The sequence below is a fragment of the Pogoniulus pusillus genome, chromosome 3 (genome assembly GCF_015220805.1).
Source record: "Pogoniulus pusillus isolate bPogPus1 chromosome 3, bPogPus1.pri, whole genome shotgun sequence".
NCBI lineage: Eukaryota > Metazoa > Chordata > Aves > Piciformes > Lybiidae > Pogoniulus > Pogoniulus pusillus.
Genome location: NC_087266.1, coordinates 23,256,784 through 23,278,395, shown reverse-complemented (window position 1 = coordinate 23,278,395; position 21,612 = coordinate 23,256,784). Strand labels below are relative to the sequence as shown.

The window sequence follows — 21,612 nt, the reverse complement described above, 5'->3', positions numbered from 1 at the left end:
GGGAATCATAGCAGAGTAACTAAAGGTAGAAGTTCTGAGAGCCCTTGTACTCATCAACACCTAGAAATTCAACTGCCCCCACTTGTTTTGTATATTTGGCTTGGTATGCATCTCAGATTGGACAGTACAAAATGGAGCACTTTTAGCATTATCAAATGTTTCAAAATGTAAGCCTTTGAAGTGCCAAAAGTTTGAGTGCATCTTCAAACTCTGGAGTTGTCTTCAGCAAGTGCTGAGCATATGACATCTCCCTGGGAGGTCCACTTGCTGACAGATAGCTGGATTCAGCCCCAAAACTGGTGTGGATGTAAGATTTAGTTTGAGTGGATTCACTCCTGTAACCCTGAAGCTACTTAGCTGCTGAACAGGGAGTGCACTCAGAGTTCCTTGAAAGCCTCTCTTAAGATCGGATGTGTCAAAATAATTCAACAGGTGAAAAAAGCAGTAAGACAAAACACCCTGAAAGATAACAGAAGGGGAGATTTTTTTAGTTCTTTTTCATTTTGCTTCTTATTCAGAAATAATGTACTGACAAAAGAACCTTTTGGGGCCTGGGAATCTTCCCTCCCTTGTACCTTTTCTTTATCTCTGCTTTTGGCACAGTTTTAACATATGAGCAGTTCAGTTTTGGCTCATGCTGTCGGAGTCAATAATATGATAGTGTTTCTGTTATGAAAAGGAAACTAGTTGAAATTAAACTATGCTACAGCTGTATCAAGTATGTGGACACATTTTTAGTGTCTAATGAGGTTCCTGTTACAAAACAGAGCCCTCTAGGACTTGCTGACGTCAATCACCTATAATTACCATGCTTTTGTCATTGCGTATGCATGGACTTCGCATCGTAGTGCACTCTTGAGCTGGGCATGTGTGGACACCTTGGCAGCATCAAAGGCCATGCACTAAACTCTCCAAGGTCCTTCTTACCCAAGGCTTACAGCTCCTACTAAAACATTTCCAAGATGAGCTGTTCTGGGGGAGGGATGCATCTGAAAAAGTGTTCCAGATATCCATTAGCTTTTCTAGAGATCATTTTCTGGACATAGTAATTGCTCTAGCGTAGATTTCTGTGTTAATGAGGGCAAGAATACCTTTCCTGAAGAGTTTTAACTGTATTTCATGTCTGTTATGGACCTGTGTTGATGATAGCTAACCCCAAAGGAAAACAAAAAAAAATCCCTGCCAGAAAACCACAGTACAATTATGCCAGCAATGCTTTGCATCTGCAAGTGCTCCAGATAGAAAGCATTGCCCTGGACTTCCGTGATAATGAATTCATATCTGAAGTCTTCCTTCAAGGTTTAGAAATAATTTGAATTTGAAGAGTGCTATTTTACAGGCTAAGAAAGTCTTTCTTGCAGATAAGTATTGTGCTTCCAGATGTACAAAATGGGATTTAAGTTTTTTTTTCCTTAAGGAACATCGGCAACTACTTTTGAGCAGGTTGAATAAGATGCATTTCCTAGGGCATGACACATTTTATCATAAAAGAGACACTTAGAAGAGGGCAGCCAAATCCCATGGCACAATTCTTTTCCCTCCAGTAATGCTAGGAGTTTGGATACCTAGCTCAGTGAGAAATGTCTGAACCTCAGATGTGTGAGATGACAGCCGCTCTTGTTGTGCAGAATTCTTTTCATATGACTTCTGAACAGCCCGACTCACTTAGCTGGGATAAATAAAGTTAGTTAGAGTGAATCCCTACAATGGAAAGAGGAACTTGGCAATTGGACCATTAACTTCAAGTAAGTTTGCATATCGGTACTTTAGTAAAGACTTAAGTCTTTACTACAAGGTGTTATGTGAATGTGAAGAAACTCTTTTGGCTCTTCTAGCCTGAAAAAAGTCTTAATGATGAGCCAAGTGTAAGTAAGTATTTTGGAAGAACTTCAGAGGCCTAACTTTCAGAGACTTCAAGGAGCTTATTTTCCTTCAGAGACTGTTCTTATTGCAAATATGTCTGCAAATACTCTGACTTATGTAGCTCAGATTATTGAAACCAAAACAAACCCGTGAGCAGTAGCTGAGGCTTGTGGAAATCAAAGACCTCTCCATCTTTTCTCAATTTGGCATTTCATTGTTGCCTAATTTAGTTGTTTGTGCAAACCCCATAAATAGCCTAGACAGGTTACTGATACCAGACATAATATTGCTTGTGTTAAGTCTCTTATCAAGAGTGTATCTGGCTGCCAACCAGCTTAATAAACAGCTGCTATTTGTGTTCTTTAACAATATAGCAAGTGACCTTCATGGATTTTGTGCCTTTACAAGTGCTTTTAGTGGTTTTGTGTTGATTGTAATTGAGAGATTGTAAGGAACAGAGTCAAACAAGCGGTCATTAATTCCAGGCACAATTTACAAGTACACTAAACTGAGTTTTAAGGTAACCTTTAACGTCTTGCATATGCAAATGTTCTGGCTGTCCTTTCACTTTGCTAGCCCTGCAGTCAGCTCTGAAGCAAAAATCCCCAACACCTAGAATCATACAAAAATTCAAAAAACAAGGTCAACCCTCCTAGATCTTCCATTCCAAAACCCAATGGAGCTGAATGTGCAACTTGGACATAGTTTTCTAGATAAGTCAATCCATGATTCTCATTTTAAGTCTAGGGCTTTCTGGACATAGAAGTGAGGGATGCTAGCAGGAGGTTAAATCATCCTTGATGCACTGCTGGACAGCTTTCGGGGAAGGATGGCATTTACCTCCTCTCAGGAAGGAATTGGGAGGCACTGTAGCAGGAGCCATTAGCAATAGCTAGAGCTGTGATGAAAGGGAAAGAGGAAAAATGAAGCAAGGAGCAGAAAGATTCCTTATTATTGGCACGTCCTGCCAATAGGCAATGTAGCAGGAGCCATTAGCAATAGCTAGAGGTATGATGAAAGGGAAAGAGGAAAAATGAAGCAAGGAGCAGAAGGATTCCTTATCATTAGCGTGTCCTGCCAATGTTGCCTAATCTGTCCTGGTGCTGCTGTGGATTTGGCTTTGCCTGACCCAGGCTGATATACTCTGCAGCCAATTCTGGCCTTCAGGTCCTGAAGAGTGGTGTCCTCTGATGGCCATTAAGTCCGAAGGAGAACAGAATCAAAGGGGATCAGGAAAAGCCTCCACACTCATTTTGAAAACAAAACCATGCTAGGAAGCCTGATGCGTATTTCTTCTAATCAAAAGCAGGAAGACATTTGGAGCACTTGGGGCCATCGATTGCCCTCTGGCCGATGGCGGAAGCCCGCGGTGATGTCAATGGGAGCTCCGCACGCGAATAGCGGGGGCACAGAGACGCCTTGGCGTACCGCTGCGGGAGCGTACCGAGACAGGCTGTGACCGAGCTTTAGAGCCCACCAGGAGCGAACAGGGCGTTGAGTCGTATGGAGCGGTTCATTGACTTCATCAGGCGTGGATGTGCGTTTCCATTGCATAAGAAATAAAAAAGGCAAGCATGAGGTGTTGTGCTTGCTTCCTGTCCCCTGCCTTTGGACAGGCTGGAATCTTGTGAGTTCTGAGATGCACAGCCCCCACTGACTTGATGTTGGCATCGGTCAGTGGTGACACTGTGTCTGCAGACAGCACCGGTAGTCCCTAGAACAGCTCTTCCTCACACTTGTAATGATCTGGAGATTATGATACAGGAAACTACTTTGCAAAGCTTGCTGGTTTTGGGCAGGAGCTCTTAATTTCGTGACAAAGACAAATGAGTCTTCGGGGAGCAGTAAATCCGTCTGGTGATATTAAGGGGCAGGTGACCTCTTCTGCAGCCCCTGAAACAAAAAAAGGTTCTTTTCACCCTTCTACAAACAGGTTCATTCTTGGTCTTTCCTTGAGTCGTACTGCAGAGGAAACGTCAGCCTAACAAGTCCTTAGAGTATTTTTTTATTACATATGCATCCTCTATTACTCATAAGTTCCTTTTGCCATCTCAGTGGACGTTTAGCACCTATTATTAAATAAAGCATCGTGGCTTTCATTTCAGAAAGTCTGTGTAACAGTTTCATTAAGCCTCTCTAAGAAAAGTTTCTGTATCCTGGGGTGCATCTGAGATAGTCTACCTTAGGATTTTCCCCAATATAAATTAGAGTAGAATTTGCTTCTCTTTCTGTTTGACATCTCAATTGAAAATATTATTGCCCCAATATAAATTAGAGTAGAATTTGCTTCTCTTTCTGTTTGACATCTCAATTGAAAATATTATTGCCCCAATATAAATTAGAGTAGAATTGGCTTCTCTTTCTGTTTGACACCTCAAATGAAAATATTGTTGCATACAATAAGAAGATCCTAAGGGCGGAACAGTTTCATGACACTGGGAAATCAGATCACACTTTGAAAGAGCAGCAAATGCATTTGAAGAACTATTTGAGTGAACACAGGTCAGCACGCAGATGTCTGGGACTAGAACGCTTGAATGAAGTATTACAATTTGAGGTTTTATAAAGAAGTTAGGTTTTACTAGCTTTATTTATTTATTAAAAATATTGTTATTATCCAGGAAAGATTTCCATTGCTACTTGCAAGATTTTTGACAGAGTGAAAATAATCGGATTTGCCTGAAAAAAACACTGGAGTTGTAGATAAGCATGGAGCTAAGATCTGAATGTTCCACTTTTAAGAGTTAAAAAACAGTCCTCATGTGAGTTTTGAGGTAGTCCGTCTGCAATGTTAGTCAAATTGAACCCTCAGATCGCGACACCTGCAAAGAAGATTTGGAGCCAGAGCCTGTGGCTTGAGCCCCTCTTTGTTAAGTGGCCCAAACAATAGCAGCAGCAATGTTCCCTGTTCCCAGCGCAAGCTATTTATGACAATGCCCTTTGTTAAACAGATTGTTCAAGGGACGGTAAATTACTCTGCCAAGCTTTAGCTATTGAGACAAAAGGAATTAATGTTTTCCTGGCATTTTCATTTACCTTGTCACTTAAAAAAGGGACATGTAAGTATTGTGGTAGTGGGAAGGAGGAGAGCAGTTAACTCTCAGAGTTGAAAATATGTCTGGATAATCACAGTAGTAGGTTCTTCTGGTTAAGTCAATGTGAGTTTCCCCCATCCTTTTGCTTGCAGAATCAAGCAGAAAGCAGGAACTGGACCTGTGTAGGGGTTTCTTGATAAGTGAATTTCATCTCATTTCCCATCTGATTAACTCTCCTGGTGGTAGCAAAATAGAAGTGCCCTGAAAGCAGAAACACATATCTCAGTTTCTGAGATGGTGCTGCACTGGGAAAAATGTACTTGAGTTCTCTTGGATTTTAAAGGCAATACCAAAGTACTGCTATCAATATTCAAAGATAAATATCTTTTCAGATATTTAATAGTATTTTACCAAACTCGTTTAGGCAAAAATAAATGGAAGATTGATTTGAAGACTGCCTCTGGCTTTCCTCATGGACAGGGCTAGTCTGTTCTTTCAAGGCTGTATGCACCATTACCATTTACATACAGTGTTTTAGGATTTCAGCTGTTAACCTTCTCTCTTTTTCTCTTGCAGATACAGGCAATCCATTTGTAGAGATGCACAGTGATATACCTAAAATAATACACATGACTGTGGGAAGAGAAATGATCATTCCTTGCAGGGTCACGGCACCGAACATTGCTGTTACTTTAAAAAAGGTACCACAATTCAAGCACGTTCTGAAAATGTTGTGGATGTTCCTTTTGTTGGTTTGTTTACAACTATTGAAGTGCTTTAAGGTATTTCAGCAATTTAGTATTTCTTAAACAAAAGTTTCTGTGTGTCAGTGTGTTTAGAAGCATTTCAGCCCTGGAGGTTTAGTCTAGTACCTCACAGAAGGGCTTCATCAGATCTTTTACACTGCATGAGCTTTCTGATGAGGCCTAAAGTTTTCATACCATTTAAATAAGTCTTCACCGACAAAGGTTTCTTAAGCCCAAGAAGGAATTTCTTGTTAGGAGAAGAGGTTTCCTCCCACCTCTTCCTCTGTCCTTCCTCTTTCCTCTTCTGTCCTGTAGAACAGCCAGTAAGTGCACTCCCTGGAGACTTGCTGGGGCTATACAAGGATCTCTGCAAGCCTTTGCCCTACCTCACTTCCACCAGTGACTTTGCTGCTTCCTCTTCCACATAAGTGCACTTAGCAGACAAAGGATAACTTCTCTTTGTAGGGAGCTTGTGCAGAGTTGGAGGCAGTGGGGCCAGATTTAGAAAAAACAGACATTTTGTTATGCTTTGAAGAAAGAGGAATACTTTTTTTTTTTACATACTTTGAGAGTTCCATGGACAGACAACTGAACGCATGTGTATGTAGTAGAGAACCTGGTAGCAACATGGAGATCCTGGTGTCGAGATGGAGAATGGTGCTTCTTTTTTTAAAAGTTCCTTTGTTTGGCTTAAAAATGAGGTGGAAGTGCCAGTGATGTAAATGTCAATGCTGTTACAACCAAAAGGCATATGTCTTTTTATAGGATAACATGCCATTACTAAATCGCATCAACAAGAGATGCTTATCTAGACTAAGACAAGATTTTGATTGCTCTTTGACTATAGAGTTTTACTCCAGCCGTGGATCTGATCCTCTGTTTTAACTCCTCTTGGAGATTTGCAAATTCTATCCACTGCTGCTTTGCTATTACAGATACAGATTTTATCTCATGGATTCCACACGTGAAAGCAAGCAAAACGCAGGGAAAAGAAACTAATCTCACCTAGGCTGTTACCATATGTGTTTGTGTGCATGCCCATGGTTCTCCTGGAAGAAGTGCACTGGAGTGGATGATGTGCAAGATTGTGTGGCTATAGAATCTAAAAGTAAATTAATCTTGGCTTTCTATACAGTGGATATTGTAAAGTGGGAACTTATTTGGGCACTGTCGTGTTGCATCTGAAATGCCAGCATATTAAATTCGCAACCAATAATACTCCTCTCATGTTCCTTCCTTGTTAAACAATATAAAAATAGTTTTTATTCCTTATTTGGATAAAATTTAGACATCTCCACTCTCTTTTTTTTTTTAATATTAGCTTGCATTTAGCCTGACATTGTGGTGTAAGGCACCACGATGTCATCAAAACCAAGTGTTATGCTCTAGGAAGGAGAAAGAAGAGCAGAAAGAAAGGAGAAATTTAGACATCTCCACTCCCTTTTTTTTTATATTAACTTGCATTTAGCCTGACATTGTGGTGTAAGGCACCACGATGTCATCAAAACCAAGTGTTATGCTCTAGGAAGGAGAAAGAAGAGGGAACTTATTTGGGCACTGTTGTGTTGCATCTGAAATTTCAGCATATGAAATTCTCAACCAATAATATTCCTCTCAGGTTTCTTTCTTGTTAAACAATATACAAATAGTTTTTATTCCTTATTTGGATAAAATTTAGACATCTCCACTCTCTCTTTTTTTTTAATATTAACTTGCATTTAGCCTGACATTGTGGTGTAAGGCACCACGATGTCATCAAAACCAAGTGTTATGCTCTAGGAAGGAGAAAGAAGAGGTGGGGCCAAGTCTTGGAAAAAGATTGGTTGCTTACATGTTTTGCATTCCAGGAAAAATAAACGTTTTCCCTAATTAATCCCAGAGTTTCCTGGAGCATGTAGGCTACAATGCATTACATCATATCTTTATTTATCATCTGTAACACCCATATATGAAGGTTCCAGCAAGTTTTGCTCACATAGCAATGAGGAGGTGTATTAAATGCTTTTGACAGCTGCAGGCATGCTGCTTCTGGAAAACTGGCAAAAGCTATCCTGTGTTTTCTATTCAGAATTAAAGGAAGAAGCTGATGTCCCCATAATGCAAGCCTCTGGAGCTATTCAAAATCCCTCAGTGGTAGAAACATTAGGTTCTTCATTCTATATTGCCAGGAAGTGAAAATATATAGTATTTTATGGTACTATCTCTCATCTGGAAGGACTTGGTACAGTTGCATGAGCACTGCCCCCAAGGTTGTTCTCCTCTGCAGCGCTACTTGGTTTTAGTGGATCAAAGGTTTATTATCCATCTTCAACACTACAAATTGTTTTTTTGTTAAAACAGTGTCCTCACCTTAGTCAACCCCATTGAGATGCTGTGTTGCTCTAATTTTCAGGCTGAGCATCTGTGCAAATTGTATTTAATACCACAGCAATCTTAAAAATCAAGAAGCTAATAAAACAATAATCAGGCAATGGGGATGGAGCTCTTCCATTCCCATTCAAATTCAGCCTTCAGGTGCTTTTATAGCTTTTATATCAGCAATATGATCTTCCTCATCATATGAAGACCTGTGAAATAAATGGATAGTTTTGATCTAGTGCTTAAGAGACAAATATCCAGGGCCTGCAAAACTGTCATCCCTATCCTATCAACATGATTCTGGTAGCCTCATTAAAGATCCCTAAAATAAGATAAACTTTATTGCAACTAAGGTAACTTTGTTTGCTCTACTCTTGCTAAACAGAGAAAGCCTCACGTTTTTGGTACAATGGCTTGGTCCCTTTGTTTAGTCTCATTTTGGATTATCTGCCATAAAATCAACTATGGCATTCATGGGAATAGAGGTAAATAAGCTTCAGCATAAGGAATTAAAAGAAGAAGCATAAAATAGGATGTTGATAGTCATACAGCTAGGCAGTCTGAATTCTTAATGCCAAACATGAAAGAAAACAATCATTCAAAACTCTAATATTAATTTTTACTATACTTTCAACTGGCTTTTCATAATACAAACTGACTTTGGAGATGTGGAGAGCCACAGCTTCACTATATGCTCTTGACCATATGTATATACTTTATGGTAGTACTGTGTTAATGCCACTGGGTACCAAAAAAGGTTCAGTGGTTGGTACTCAGAAAAGAAAGGGCTGCAGACTGTAACAAAAGATGCTGAAGTCTAGTTTGAAACAAAGTACAAAGAATTTAAAAGGCCAAGACTGAACTGGTAGCCACAGTAATGTGTTTCAGGTAGATAAGTATCTAGACAATAAATTTTAGGTTGCAGTAAACTGATTCTTTGAAAGCCTCTGACTGTCTGGTGGTGCCCATCTGTAAGCTATTATTTAAGCTGCATTTATCCTCTGTTGCTTCAGCTGAAATCTCAGTGTTCCAGCACTGTGTTTCTTCGCAGTGTTTCTGTTTCTCTCTGTGATGACCAAATGGACAAGGCTTTTGACAAGACCCTGAATTACCTTGCATGACAGGTGGACCAGGTGACCTGCAGAGGCCCCTTCCAGCCTAAATTATTGCATGATTCTGTGATTCTCTTTTCCTGTACCATTCATACAGTGGTCATTATGGTGTTGACCTTAAAACTGGTTTGAGGCAAAGCAGAGCAATGCAACTCTACTTCTCTAAGTGGCAAACAGATCATCTGAACCAGCAGGGTTGTCAGAGGAGAGCAGCATGGAGGAAAATGGGATGTGGAACTAAAGCAAGTAGGGAGAGAGAAAGTAGACCTGTGAATGGCTGTGAGGGTTAACAACCTCTTGTTCACTTCTGAGGCAAAGTACTGGTATTTCCACCCTGTGAAATGGGCTTGTTGCAATATTTTGTTTTTTTCTCTCCAAGACTTAGCCAGGGTGGCTGTGTCACTGTGATGTTTTGCTAGTTATAGATCTAATTTTTTAAAGTTGTCCTTACACTAACTTTAAAACATCAGGTTATGCTTTCCTGCCTGACTGCATGCAGCTTTTTAGTCTCAAAGCTGCAAAAAGCAACAAAAAGGGATCTAGTTCTATCTGTTTTCAGGGCTGTCGGAGGAGTAAACTGAGCAGGCAAAGGTTGGCCTCTGGGGCAGGTGAGCCTGTTGCATATACAGACAACTCACAATAGTAAATCTTGCAAAACAGGATCATATTTATGGCGCATTATTTACAAGAGTTGGACACTTCCTGCATGTTTTGGATACTTTCCCATTCCTGGAGTAAAGCTAATACAAATTCTGTAATCTGTCAATTAATAAATTAATGTGAAGTAAATACATTCCCTGGGAAATGTCAGTATAGGAGGGCTCTGGCTTAACTCTTTCTTCATGGTATATCTGGAAACCTGTAGAGGAATATGCTCAGAAACAGTTTGCTTTCCACCAAAGCATCAAGAGAATAAATCCAGCTGAAGCCTTTGAAAGCATAACTATGAACTAGTTAAACCCAAGCTTGAATATTTGTTTTATCCAGAACAGAGCTCTTAGAGTCCAGGATATTGTTGAATGGCAGCCAGCAGGCTGTAAAATAATGGGGTTTACTTTTGTGTGTGTGTAACACAAACTTCCCCCATGATCTGCATGCTTATTACAGCATCATATCAGCTGTTGTAAAGCTAAGGAGCTCTTCCACAGCATTTTGTGCTCTGCAGTGGTTGTTCATTTGATTCATCGTATGTTTCTGTTGGAGGAAATGTCATGAGATGAGTTGAAGTGACCTTAAGTGTAGCTTTCATTGTGCGCTGAGCAGACAGCAGCGAGGGTGCCACATTTGGGAGAGAAGCTGTACCATGCAGGAAGCTGCTGGTGGTACATGCCATGCTTGCCCCAGCCTCTGGCAGCCACCCATGCTTGCTTTGGCTGCAGAAAGGATAGAGCTGGCCAGCACATAGGTCCTCTGCTCAAATGAAGGGGAAGAAAGAGATGAAAGTGATGCAGTACAACTGGGTGAACAGTGAGAGGTGATAGGGTGCAGGGGCCTTAGTTGACCCAGAGGTCTTTGATTAGGGTACAAATTCACTGAAACTCTGCTCTGTGCCATCTTTAATAATCTGTTCTTTGATTTTTCCAGTGAGAAAGGCAGGCTTTTTAAAAGGTAAAGTGACATCTAGGTTTTGTATTCATGCCTGACCTCTGTATGATCCAAATGGCATTTATTCTGTTGACAAGGCATAACAAAAAAACCCCATGAAGACAAGACATCTTGTCTGCACTTCATCACTTACCTCTTGTTTTGCCTCTTCAGGGTTTTCTTGACACCTCATTATAATGGAGCTTAAAATTCAAAGGGTCCTGATGTAAAATAGAAGTTTTACTGCTGATCCCATGTGGCAGTATTTTAATCTGTGTTAGGTTTCAGGTCTTAAGTTTATAAACATCTGATGCTTTTAAAGTAATTACTTGTTTGGTTCCCAACTTCTGAGGAGCTTGGAAATGCCAAATGTTTAAAAAAGTGGTTTTTTTGTGTCCTGTTTAACTCTCAAATCAATATGCTTTTTCTTATCTACTGTGAATGGTAGTTCTCTATTGACTTTAAAATTTACAGTTCTTGTTGTATATGATGACTTAGAGGTGTGTGACCTGTTAGCTTTGGAACAGCTATTCATGTCCTCAGTGTGGTTTTTTTCTCATTGATGGTTTGGATCTTAGAATCATAGAATCAACCAGGTTGGAAGAGACCTCCAAGATTATCCAGTCCAACCTAGCACCCAGCCCTAGCCAGTCAACTAGACCATGGCACTAAGTGCCTCATCCAGGCTTTTCTTGAACATCTCCAGGGATGGTGACTCCACCACCTCCCTGGGCAGCCTATTCCAATGCCAATCACTCTCTCTGTGAAGAACTTCTTCCTAACATCCAGCCTATACTTCCCCCAGCACAACTTGAGTCTGTGTCCCCTTGTTCTATTGATGGTTGCCTGGGAGAAGAGGCCACCACCCACCTGGCTACAATGTCCCTTCAGGTAGATGTAGATAGCAATGAGGTCCCCCCTAAGCCTCCTCTTCTCCAGGCTAAACAACCCCAGCTCCCTCAGCCTCTCCTCATAGGGTTTGTGTTCCAGGCCCTTCACCAGCTTTGTTGCCCTTCTCTGGACACGTTCCAGCACCTCAACATCTTTCTTGAATTGAGGAGCCCAGAACTGGACACAGGACTCAAGGTGTGGCCTGACCAGTGCTGAGTACAGGGGCAGAATAACCTCCCTTGGCCTACTGGCCACACTGTTCCTGATGCAGGCCAGGATGCCATAGGCTCTCTTGGCCACCTGGGCACACTGCTGGCTCATCTTCAGCCTACTTTTTTTTTTTTTTTTTTTATCAAGATCAGACTTGATGTGGCCCTGGGCAGCCTGATCTAGTTGGAGGGTGTCCCTGCTGGTGTTTTGTTGTTAGGGTTTATTTCTTCCAAAACTGTCCAGTTCTTTAAACAACGTAATCAAGAGAAGCATCAAATTGAATCCTGGAAGGAATTTGTTAAAGCTATAAAATGAGAGCAAATTAAGACCATTTTTTACCTCCATTCACTTCTCCAGAGAAGTGTATTTCTGTCTGAGTGGTGAAACCAGGATATTTAATTGCAAAGGTTTGCCAAGACGAGCAGTTCAGCTGCCAACTAGGAGCCAACAGAATAGCAGCCCAAGCACTGTGGCTAATGATAGTGTCAATCTGTGGTGTCATAAATTACATCCTGCTATAACGAATGAAATCTTGGAAACATAAAACATTCACACTCTCCACATAAATTTTCTCCCTATTTTGTGATGAGAATGTGACTTGAAAAATCTGCATAACTAAATGTTATCCTTTCTACCTTGAGTGGCATTTTGTAGGTTTCTTTGTTTTTTGGGTTTCTATGTTGGTTTTTTTTTGGGAGGTCTTTTTCCCTATTCTTTTTTATTAGGCTGCTTTGATTAGGGAGTGATATGAGGATGAGTTGCACTTATGCTTGTTTGACACTTTCAGATTCCACGAGAAACCTTAATCCCTGATGGCAAGACAATAATCTGGGACAGCATGAAAGGTTTCAGAATACCTAAGGCAACCTACAAATTCATAGGGCTCCTGAGCTGTGAGGCAACCGTCAGTGGACACAAGTACAGCACAAAATACCTAACACACCGAGAAAGTAAGCAGCATTCTCCACTCCCACTTCAGAAAGCGCTCCGCTCTGGTGACATTACTCACTTTCCTTTCTCTTCATCACATGCAGCCAACACAATTTTTGATGTTCAGTTAAGCACCCCACGTCTTGTCAAGTTGCTGAAAGGAGACAGCCTGGCAATTAACTGTACTGTCACTGCAGCCTGGAATACCAGAGTGCAGATGACGTGGACTTACCCCGGAGAGGTGAGTGCTGTGCTTGCAATAAACTGGTGGTTTCCCATAAATTATGCTTCATCTTGCATCCTGGGAGGCATTTTGCCTGAAAGTACTTGGCATCATTTTGACCCTTGCTGACATGTCTTTAAAGATCTGTTTTGGTTTTTTTCTTTCTGGTGCTTAATTGGATAAGTAAACATGTTTACACAACGTACAGATTATATTGCTTTACTGCAAGGAAACACTAGAATTGTTTCATCCATGGGAGCTTCTTTTTGACCCAGAGAAATAGCACACATTTATTACCCAGTGCCAGCCAGGGGCTCTTTTTTGTGACAGGAAAGTTTTCAGCAAGGCTGTCTTTCTTAACATAGCCATTTAAATAGTCTGGCAGACAGTCAGGCACCCGACTCAAGCATGTTTAGAAAAGATATTTTGATTTAGCTAGCCAAAATCTCATTTGTTAAGTGTCACATGAACAATCCTCTTGTTTTGACAGCTACAGGAATTATCTTGGATGTGCTTCTCCTCCCCCTACTTTGAGAGCATCCTAATAAATATTTGTCACTTACAGAATAACTGCCAGGGAATCTCTGTAGAGCTGATAAGAAATTTGACATTATTTTAAGGTTTACAACTCCCATTCCTTTCATGTCAGTTTGATTTATGCTGGTGATTCAAGTCAAGATCGTTTATTATGTCACTCATTGTGCCTAATCACAAGCTGAAATTATGACTATTATATAGGGAAGATGAATGCAATTGGTTCTTGCATACAGTAGCTGTTTTCCCTGGCATTTTTTCACTTCAGACATCAACAACTTAGCAATAAGAAAAATTGTTTCAGATACATTTTATGGCTCATTGCTGCCTTACAAAGTCCTGGACTGGCACCACGTTTGTGAAACTCTACTTTGTTTTTATTTGGATTGTAACCTAAGGGTGCACAGTGTTTATAAGACAGCAACAAAGTCCTGGGTTAAATAAACTTTGAGGCCAAAGGCAGAGGGGGAGTTGCAGGAAATAACTCCTCAGACTCACATTATCTTCAGTTCCACCCTGTTATTCCTTTGCCAAATCTAGTTCCTTTTCAGTCTATAATGTTTCCAGAATTCTCCCCTGCCCGTGTTAATGTTCTCTTCTTCTACAAGTCTGCTGCTTATGGACACTGGATCCAGGCACCAAATTATGTGCCTGTGGCTGCAGGGGTTTTTATGAGCAGAACTGGACAAGGAGCAATGGGGAGCTGGATGCATTGTTATGGCAGGCATACAAAAGGGATGGTCTTCATCTGGAAAGAAGTAGTTTGGATGTTGTTACGACTTTGGTGAAGATAGGAATGAATTATCATAGGATGTTACTCACCACTTTTACTTCTGACCCTCTGGAACTCTTTTGCATGTCTGTGCTGCACAGTGGGATCTGGGTTTTTAAAAAAAGGTTTATTTTTTAATTTAAGTGTGGTGGCAGTACAATAAACCAGAAGTTTCATAATATTGAAAATTGGTTTGATCAAGCTCTTTATTGTCAATCCTTGCTTTCATAGGGAAGGAGGAGAGGTTCCGTAATGCAGCGCATTGACCAGAAGAACACGGAAGCCAATGTCTTTTACAGCATCCTTGTTGTCAACAGAGTGCGTGATATTGACAAAGGCCAGTATGCCTGCCACGTGAAGAGTGGGCCATCCATCAAAGCTGTTAACACAACAGTCATTGTTTATGGTAAGAAATGGTGCAGACTTGTGGAATAGAATCATAGAACCAACCAGGTTGGAAGAGACCTCCAAGATCATCCAGGCCAACCTAGCAGCCAGTCCTATCCAATCAACTAGACCATGGCACTAAGTGCCTCATCCAGGGCTTTTCTTCAACACCTCCAGGGATGGAGACTCCATCACCTCCCTGGGCAGTCCATTCCAATGCCAATCACTCTCTCTGGGAAGAACTTCCTCCTAACATCCAGCCTAGACATCCCCTGGCACAACTTGAGACTGTGTCCCCTCATTCTGTTGCTGGATGCCTGTGAGAAGAGACCAACCCCCACCTGGCTACAGCCTCCCTTCAGGCAGTTGTAGACAGCAATGAGGTCACCCCTGACCTCCTCTTCTCCAGGCTAAACAACTCCAGCTCCCTCAGCCTCTCCTCATAGGGTTTGTGTTCCAGGCCCCTCACCACCTTTGTTGCCCTTCTCTGGACACGTTCCAGCACCTCAACATCTCTCTTGAATTGAGGGGCCCAGAACTGGACACAGGACTCAAGGTGTGGCCTGAACCAGTGTTGAGTACAGGGGAAGAATAACCTCCCTCGGCCTACTGGCCACACTGTTCCTGATGCTGGCCAGGATGCCATTGGCTCTCTTGGCCACCTGGGCACACTGCTGGCTCATCTTCAGCCTCCAGGTCCTTTTCTTCCTGGCTGCTCTCCAGCCACTCTGTCCCCAGCCTGTAGCTCTGCTTGGGGTTATTGTGGCCAAAGTGTAGAACCCTGCACTTGGCTGTGTTCAATCTCATCCCATTGGCCTCTGCCCACCCATCCAGCCTGTCTAGGTCCCTCTGCAGGGCTCTCCTACCTTCCAACAGATCAACACCTGCTCCTAGCTTGGTGTTATCTGCAAACTTACTGATGATGGACTCAATCCCCCGGTGCAGATCATCAATAAAGATATTGATATGAATTGAATACTGAATATTCATCTGCCAAGCCCAACTACAGGATAGGTTTACATCTTGACATGAAGTGGAAATGAATTTACAGCACATTCATTGCAGGCAGAAGGAGGGAGTCCAGAGAGACTAAGTGTCTTTTCTTCCATGACTGTTTTGCATTGTTGGCAGTAGACATCATGATGTTCAGGTTGATCACACTTGTCTGCTAAATACTGTAAATGACACTGTCCTCAGTCATTTCTGTCAGAATCAGTCAGTTAAACTATAGCTTGCACAAAACCCCAAGCATAATGTACAAGCTGAATTGAAATAGAAGCATCCCAGTTCCTCTTCTATGGCACTGACTGGTTTCTGTGATGCACTGGATCTATAGAGAGCAGGTAGCTGCTAGACCATTGAAAGAAAAATGAAACGAGTGTAAGGTACTGCAACTCATTGATATGGTTTTACAGTAGGAGCCTTAAACAAGTTCCCTGTGGTCTGCCTAATCCTTCTGTGAAATCTGGAAATGTCCAGTGTCATTTCAAGTGTATGTAAATTAGGGATGCAATGGGAGGCTACCTTCTTTGTAGCATCCTGTTACGGTTAGGTCTATCCAGGATCCTCAGGGCATCATTTGTATTAAAGATCAGGTGGTTGGTGGATGTCCTCTATGACAGAATTCTGATTTATTTCATCTTTTCAGTTACCTATTTTTTCTCCCTCATCTCTAATTGTGGAATAAGCACTCCATGTTGATATCTTTGGATTTTTTTTTGTTTGTTTTGGGTTTTTTTGTGGTTTTTTTTGTTATTGTTGAAGACAGGCTAAGTCACTGGGAGCATAGGATGAATCATGATATCCTTTTTCCTCTTATATTCTAAACTGATAAGATGAAGCTGTCAGAAACTGAGGTTTAGATTAAAATGAAAGTCAGAGGAGCTAGAACAATTTGGGCTAGCCTGTAAACTGTTATTCACATCCAGCAGCCCCATCAATGAGATACTCATAGAAGGGGACTGCAGGAATAAGGGATTGTAGAATCATGGTTATATCGTGAGCTTGACTTGTGTAATTAGAGACTTGGTTTGTGCATTCTATTTTCAATGTATGTGGCAAGTGTGATTAAATACTGAAACTGTTTAATAAATGCCAGACATCCTTTTGCAGTCCAGAATGTGAGCAAATGTTGCACCATGGGTACCATCAAAAGGATACTCAAACTATTTTTAATGTTATGTATGTTTTATTTTGCTCAAGTGCAGTTTGAGGAGGAGAGGGGGGGAGAAAGATATTTTCCAGTGTATTGTGTGAAGATTTTGTCTTATTGCCTCTGGTAAAATCCATGAACTTGCCAGCGAGTTTTAAATATGGAACAGTACAACTGAAAAGTAAAACAAAAACAGTACAAGTGGAAAAATTCCAGTGGGTTGAGGTTGTTACAATGAAGTGATAAAAATTTGTTTGTTTGATGAAGGAGTTGTTTACTAGCAGTACAGAAAGTTTCTGCCTTTTCTTTGCTATTGCTCTGAAGGTTTCACAAATCCTCTCTGGCAGAATATTTTCTTGTAGAACGTTCATTGATTCTTAACCTTTAGGAGTGAAAAGGGCATCTAATCATCTAATTCAGCTTCCCATGTACCATGCACTACCTTATCCTTTTTTTTTCTGACAGAAGCACAAATTTAATTTAGCTAGAGCATATCCTCTCCAGGGAGATTTATGGCATGGTGTACTAGTTTGAGCCTAGCTAGAATGTTCTGGTGAGAAGGACTAGATTACAGGCTGTGAAAGGAAAACAATGGTGATGTCTACCTCACTCATAGGCTTGCTGAGATATATGAGAACAAGAAATGAAAACATAGATAACCACTTCTTCTGCTGGCAAGCTTGGAGCTGCATCTCTCTTCTAACCTCACCCTCCATTTCTTTGACTAATCCACTTTGCTTCCTAACCCCCTGGCCGAACCTCCATTCTTCCTTGGGACTGGGGTAAGGTTGAGAGGGGTAGGGGGAAGGTGAAGGGGCAGTTGAGAGCTCCTCCTGGGGACTCAGGTTTCTGGGAGGGGAGTTGTGTTCCTGTATTACCTTTTACCTTGTATATTTCTGTCTATAACTGTATAGACTGTAAATATCTGCTTGTATATTGTGCTAAACTGTAAATATAAGCTTCATTCTAATTTCCAGAGCTGTCTGAGTCTAATCTGGGTGATTTCTAAAGTGTGTGTGGGGGCGTGGGGATTACCCAAACCATCACACATGGAAACTTAGTTTCTTCTATATCTTATGATAGTCTTCTCTGTATTTTATAGATCTCTAGGTTAGGCTTCATTCTCGCTGTTGTCATTTGGGAATGCCAAAATTATTAAAGATCATTTTTATTCGGATTCTTGTTTTGTTTTGTAGAGCAACTCGTTTTGCAGGCTGCAAATCAGCAATTCAGTGCACTTTTTTTCTTTTCTTTAAGATAAAATGTTCATTAATTTGAAACGTCGGAAAAAAACTGTGCTGGAGGCTGTAGCTGGAAGAAAATCCTATCGTTTGTCAATGAAAGTGAAGGCATTTCCCTCTCCAGAGGTTATATGGTAAGACAACAGTTACTTCCACATATGCATACTAGACCTGTTCTTAGTTTAAAAATAGTATCTTGGTGAAATAGGCAAATAAGGCCCCTTGAAATGGCGACTAGGAGATGATACAGCTGTGGAGTTTTGTTGGAATTTCCTGGTTTGTCCTAGGTTTTATCAGTTTAAGAGAATGTTTTCCTCATCCTACAGGTGCTGAAAAGGGTAACTGAAAAGTTTAAAGCTTAGACCTTCAAATGTATTAGATACCCCTCCTGTTGAAATCAATGCACACTCTACAGCTCAATATCTCTACAGTCTTGAATGAAGTGTTGCATCCAACTTCAGTCAGACCTGAATAGGAAACTTGAACTTGTTTTTCAGACAGTAGGAGAAAGCAAAGAAGCTTTTTGTTAAAAATAATGGTGTTGAGTCATGTAGACATGCACTGTTAGAAAAAGAAGGGGAAGTTGGGTTTATTGTATGGTGATCTGCAGATTGTAGATCCACTTTAGTGCCTGCAGTGTTCACTTTGGCACATGCTAAGAAAACTTTTGAACGTTTTTTTGTATTAACCCAAACCACTTTCATATAAAACAATGTTATCTATTCATGATCTCAAGGGATTTTTTTGTGTTGATGTTGTTTAAATGATTCTAAACACCAGTAGCTCTGGCTCAATTCATTGAACTTTAACAAAGGGTCAGTGACAGGACTGATTAAGAAAACAAACCATACGTACACGGATAGTGAGAGTTTGTGTTACTCACAGCCAGAAATTACTTTTGCTCCAAACATTTTGTTTTGCTTTATAGCTCCACATGGAAAATTAAGGGGTAAAAGTGGACCTGATGCTAGCCATTAATACACTATTTTCTGTGTCTTTAATGCTTGGGCTTGTTGTAAACACATATAGATCAAAAATTTCTGAAACATGCAAAAAGCTAATTAAGCAAAAAAAAAAATTACTTTTTTTCTTTTGTCAATATAGAGATAGATTTGTTCAAACAATAGAACAAATAGCCCAGGGGCGCTGTGGAGTCTTCATCCCTGGCTGTGGAGTCTTCATCTCTGCAGATCATAGAATCATAGAATCGTAGAATCATAGAATCAACCAGGTTGGAAGAGACCTCCAAGATCATCCAGTCCAACCTAGCACCCAGCCCTAGCCAGTCAACTAGACCATGGCACTAAGTGCCTCAGCCAGGCTTTTCTTGAAGACCTCCAGGGACGGTGCCTCCATATTCAAAAGCAGACTGAAAATGGTCTTGACCACGCCTTGAACAGGAGGTTGAACTAGACCATTTCTAGAGAGTCTTTCAGCCTCAATTAATTCTATGATTCTGTAAAATACACATACAGTGAAATGCCTAAATCCATAGTCCTTAGACCCAGTTTTGAGTGCTCATCTAATAACAGCAAGAGCTTTCTGTGAATACTTAACATAGCCTGTGAATGTTGTTAATCAGGTCCATCACAGCAAATCCACATTGTGTTATTTTGCTAACTTGATGTCAGCCTTCATACAGCAACCTACTAAAATGTGCTTAGCACTGAATTTCAGCCTTTGAAGAAAAATCTTTTGCTTCTTCAGCAATCTCTGTGTGAGCAAGAGTTAGATTTTCTGTTATCTTTAAAAACATTCACTTGATAGCAGGATATCTGATCCTTACTTGCTTATCTAATCTGCTTAGTCTTCCCCTTCCTAAAATCACAGCTGTGCTTAGGCTACTGTAATACTTTGTCGCAGGATGTATTCTGAGGTCGTAAAGAAATGGTCAGTACCAGATGATACAACCTTTCTGTGAATGATTCTTAGCCAAAATGGTTGCCTTCTAGCCTAAATGGTGGCACAAGCCTGGAAAACTGATCTTCAGAGACAGATATCATTTTCAGCAACTCTCAGATACTATAGAGCCCTATCAGATCCTTATCAAGTTTAATGTATGGAATGTTATTCCCCAAGGCGCTTTTTAACTACCAACAATCTTATTTGTAAGGGAAGGATAAGCTTCTGGTAAACACAGTCTTAGACTGTAAATTAAATCCTTGCCCAGAGTTTGAGAAATGTTGTGATATTACAGGATGTCAGGGGTTGGAGGGAACCTCTATAGATCATTGAGTCCAACCCCCCCTGCCAGAGAAGGACCATAGAGCCTAGCCCAGATCTCACAGGAAGGCAAATGACACAACATAGACAGTTTAAGCAACATTCTTTCCAAATTTGTTTTCTGAACTTCTTTTAAACAGGTTAAAAGATGGGCTACCTGCTGCAGAGAAGTGTGCCCGGTACATGGTGAAAGACTATTCCTTAATCATAAAGGATGTTGCTGAGGAAGATGCTGGAAACTACACTATAATACTGACCATACGACAGTGGAACTTGTCTAAGAATCATACAGTCACTCTTAGAGTAAATGGTAAGTTTACAGCACAGTTTCCTGTGCTTCTTCTGAACATATATATATATATATATATATATATATATATATATATAAGTGCAACGTTTTCATTGAGCTGGATTTTCATTGATCTTGAACAGTTCAGGGCATTGTGAGTGTTCTCATTGACTTTCATGGACCCAAATCCAAGCCCCATAGGGCAGGGTGTTAAACCCATCCTGGAATCAGCATACAAACACTGGTTTTCATTAGAGGAATTTCTGTCTTCCATGGTCACATACTTGTTCCTGATGACTTAAATGTGTTACTAACAGCTTATCCGACTTCACTTGGGCCTGCTGTTTTCCTTTGTTCTCCTGGTGATTTTCCCCGTTACTCATTCTGCAGGAATGCAGCATTTTCGCCATCGTGCAGTATGTTGGAAATGAGATGGTTTTAATTGCTTCCCAATTTTTACCCTTTCCAGTGAAACCCCAGATATACGAAAATGCTGTGTCATCATTCCCTGAACCCAATATGTATTTACTGAGCAGCAAGCAAGTGCTGACGTGCACCGTGTACGGTATTCCTCAGCCTAAAATTACATGGATGTGGTATCCCTGTAGACAAAACCATTCTAAAACAAGGTAGGACTGCTTCCTGTTTAGCATGTCTTCCCTTTCTATTGCATTTAAATATTTACTTACTTTGCAAGAATATGCTTGCCATGATCATTGCTTAGGTAGTAGGGTTTGTATACTTCGAAGCAATGTTGGTTGCTAAACATACAGGCACAATGCAGTTCTTTTTCCTTGCATAATTATTTGAAATGGAGGGCAGAGTTCTTACTTTGTATTGCTACTTAGGTTTATTTATAGCTCACTACTGTTTGTGCATGCAATGTCCAGAGGCAGTAACTGCTTTTAACTTTTATGAGGGAAGACTTGCAGACAATACCTTGCCAAGTTCACACGCTTTCTCATGGAGGAGATTACCATGCTTTCCTCCACCTGGTGATTCCTCTGTGTGCTTTCTTTTGAAATTCCACAGAAGTAATCTTAAAGACTTTTTTTCATTATG

General features: G+C 40.8%; 1 protein-coding gene across 2 annotated transcripts in view; it reads left to right on the top strand.

Moving 5' to 3' along the window:
• Positions 1-21,612, top strand: part of FLT1 (fms related receptor tyrosine kinase 1) — a 125,553-nt gene that overhangs the window by 20,791 nt on the left and 83,150 nt on the right. For both annotated transcript variants that reach the window (XM_064172541.1, XM_064172531.1), the window contains exons 4-10: positions 5,475-5,599; positions 12,587-12,749; positions 12,834-12,970; positions 14,490-14,664; positions 18,055-18,172; positions 20,402-20,571; positions 21,020-21,179. In XM_064172541.1, coding sequence (XP_064028611.1) covers positions 5,475-5,599; positions 12,587-12,749; positions 12,834-12,970; positions 14,490-14,664; positions 18,055-18,172; positions 20,402-20,571; positions 21,020-21,179 — 1,048 coding nt within the window. The remainder of the gene's footprint in view (positions 1-5,474; positions 5,600-12,586; positions 12,750-12,833; positions 12,971-14,489; positions 14,665-18,054; positions 18,173-20,401; positions 20,572-21,019; positions 21,180-21,612) is intronic.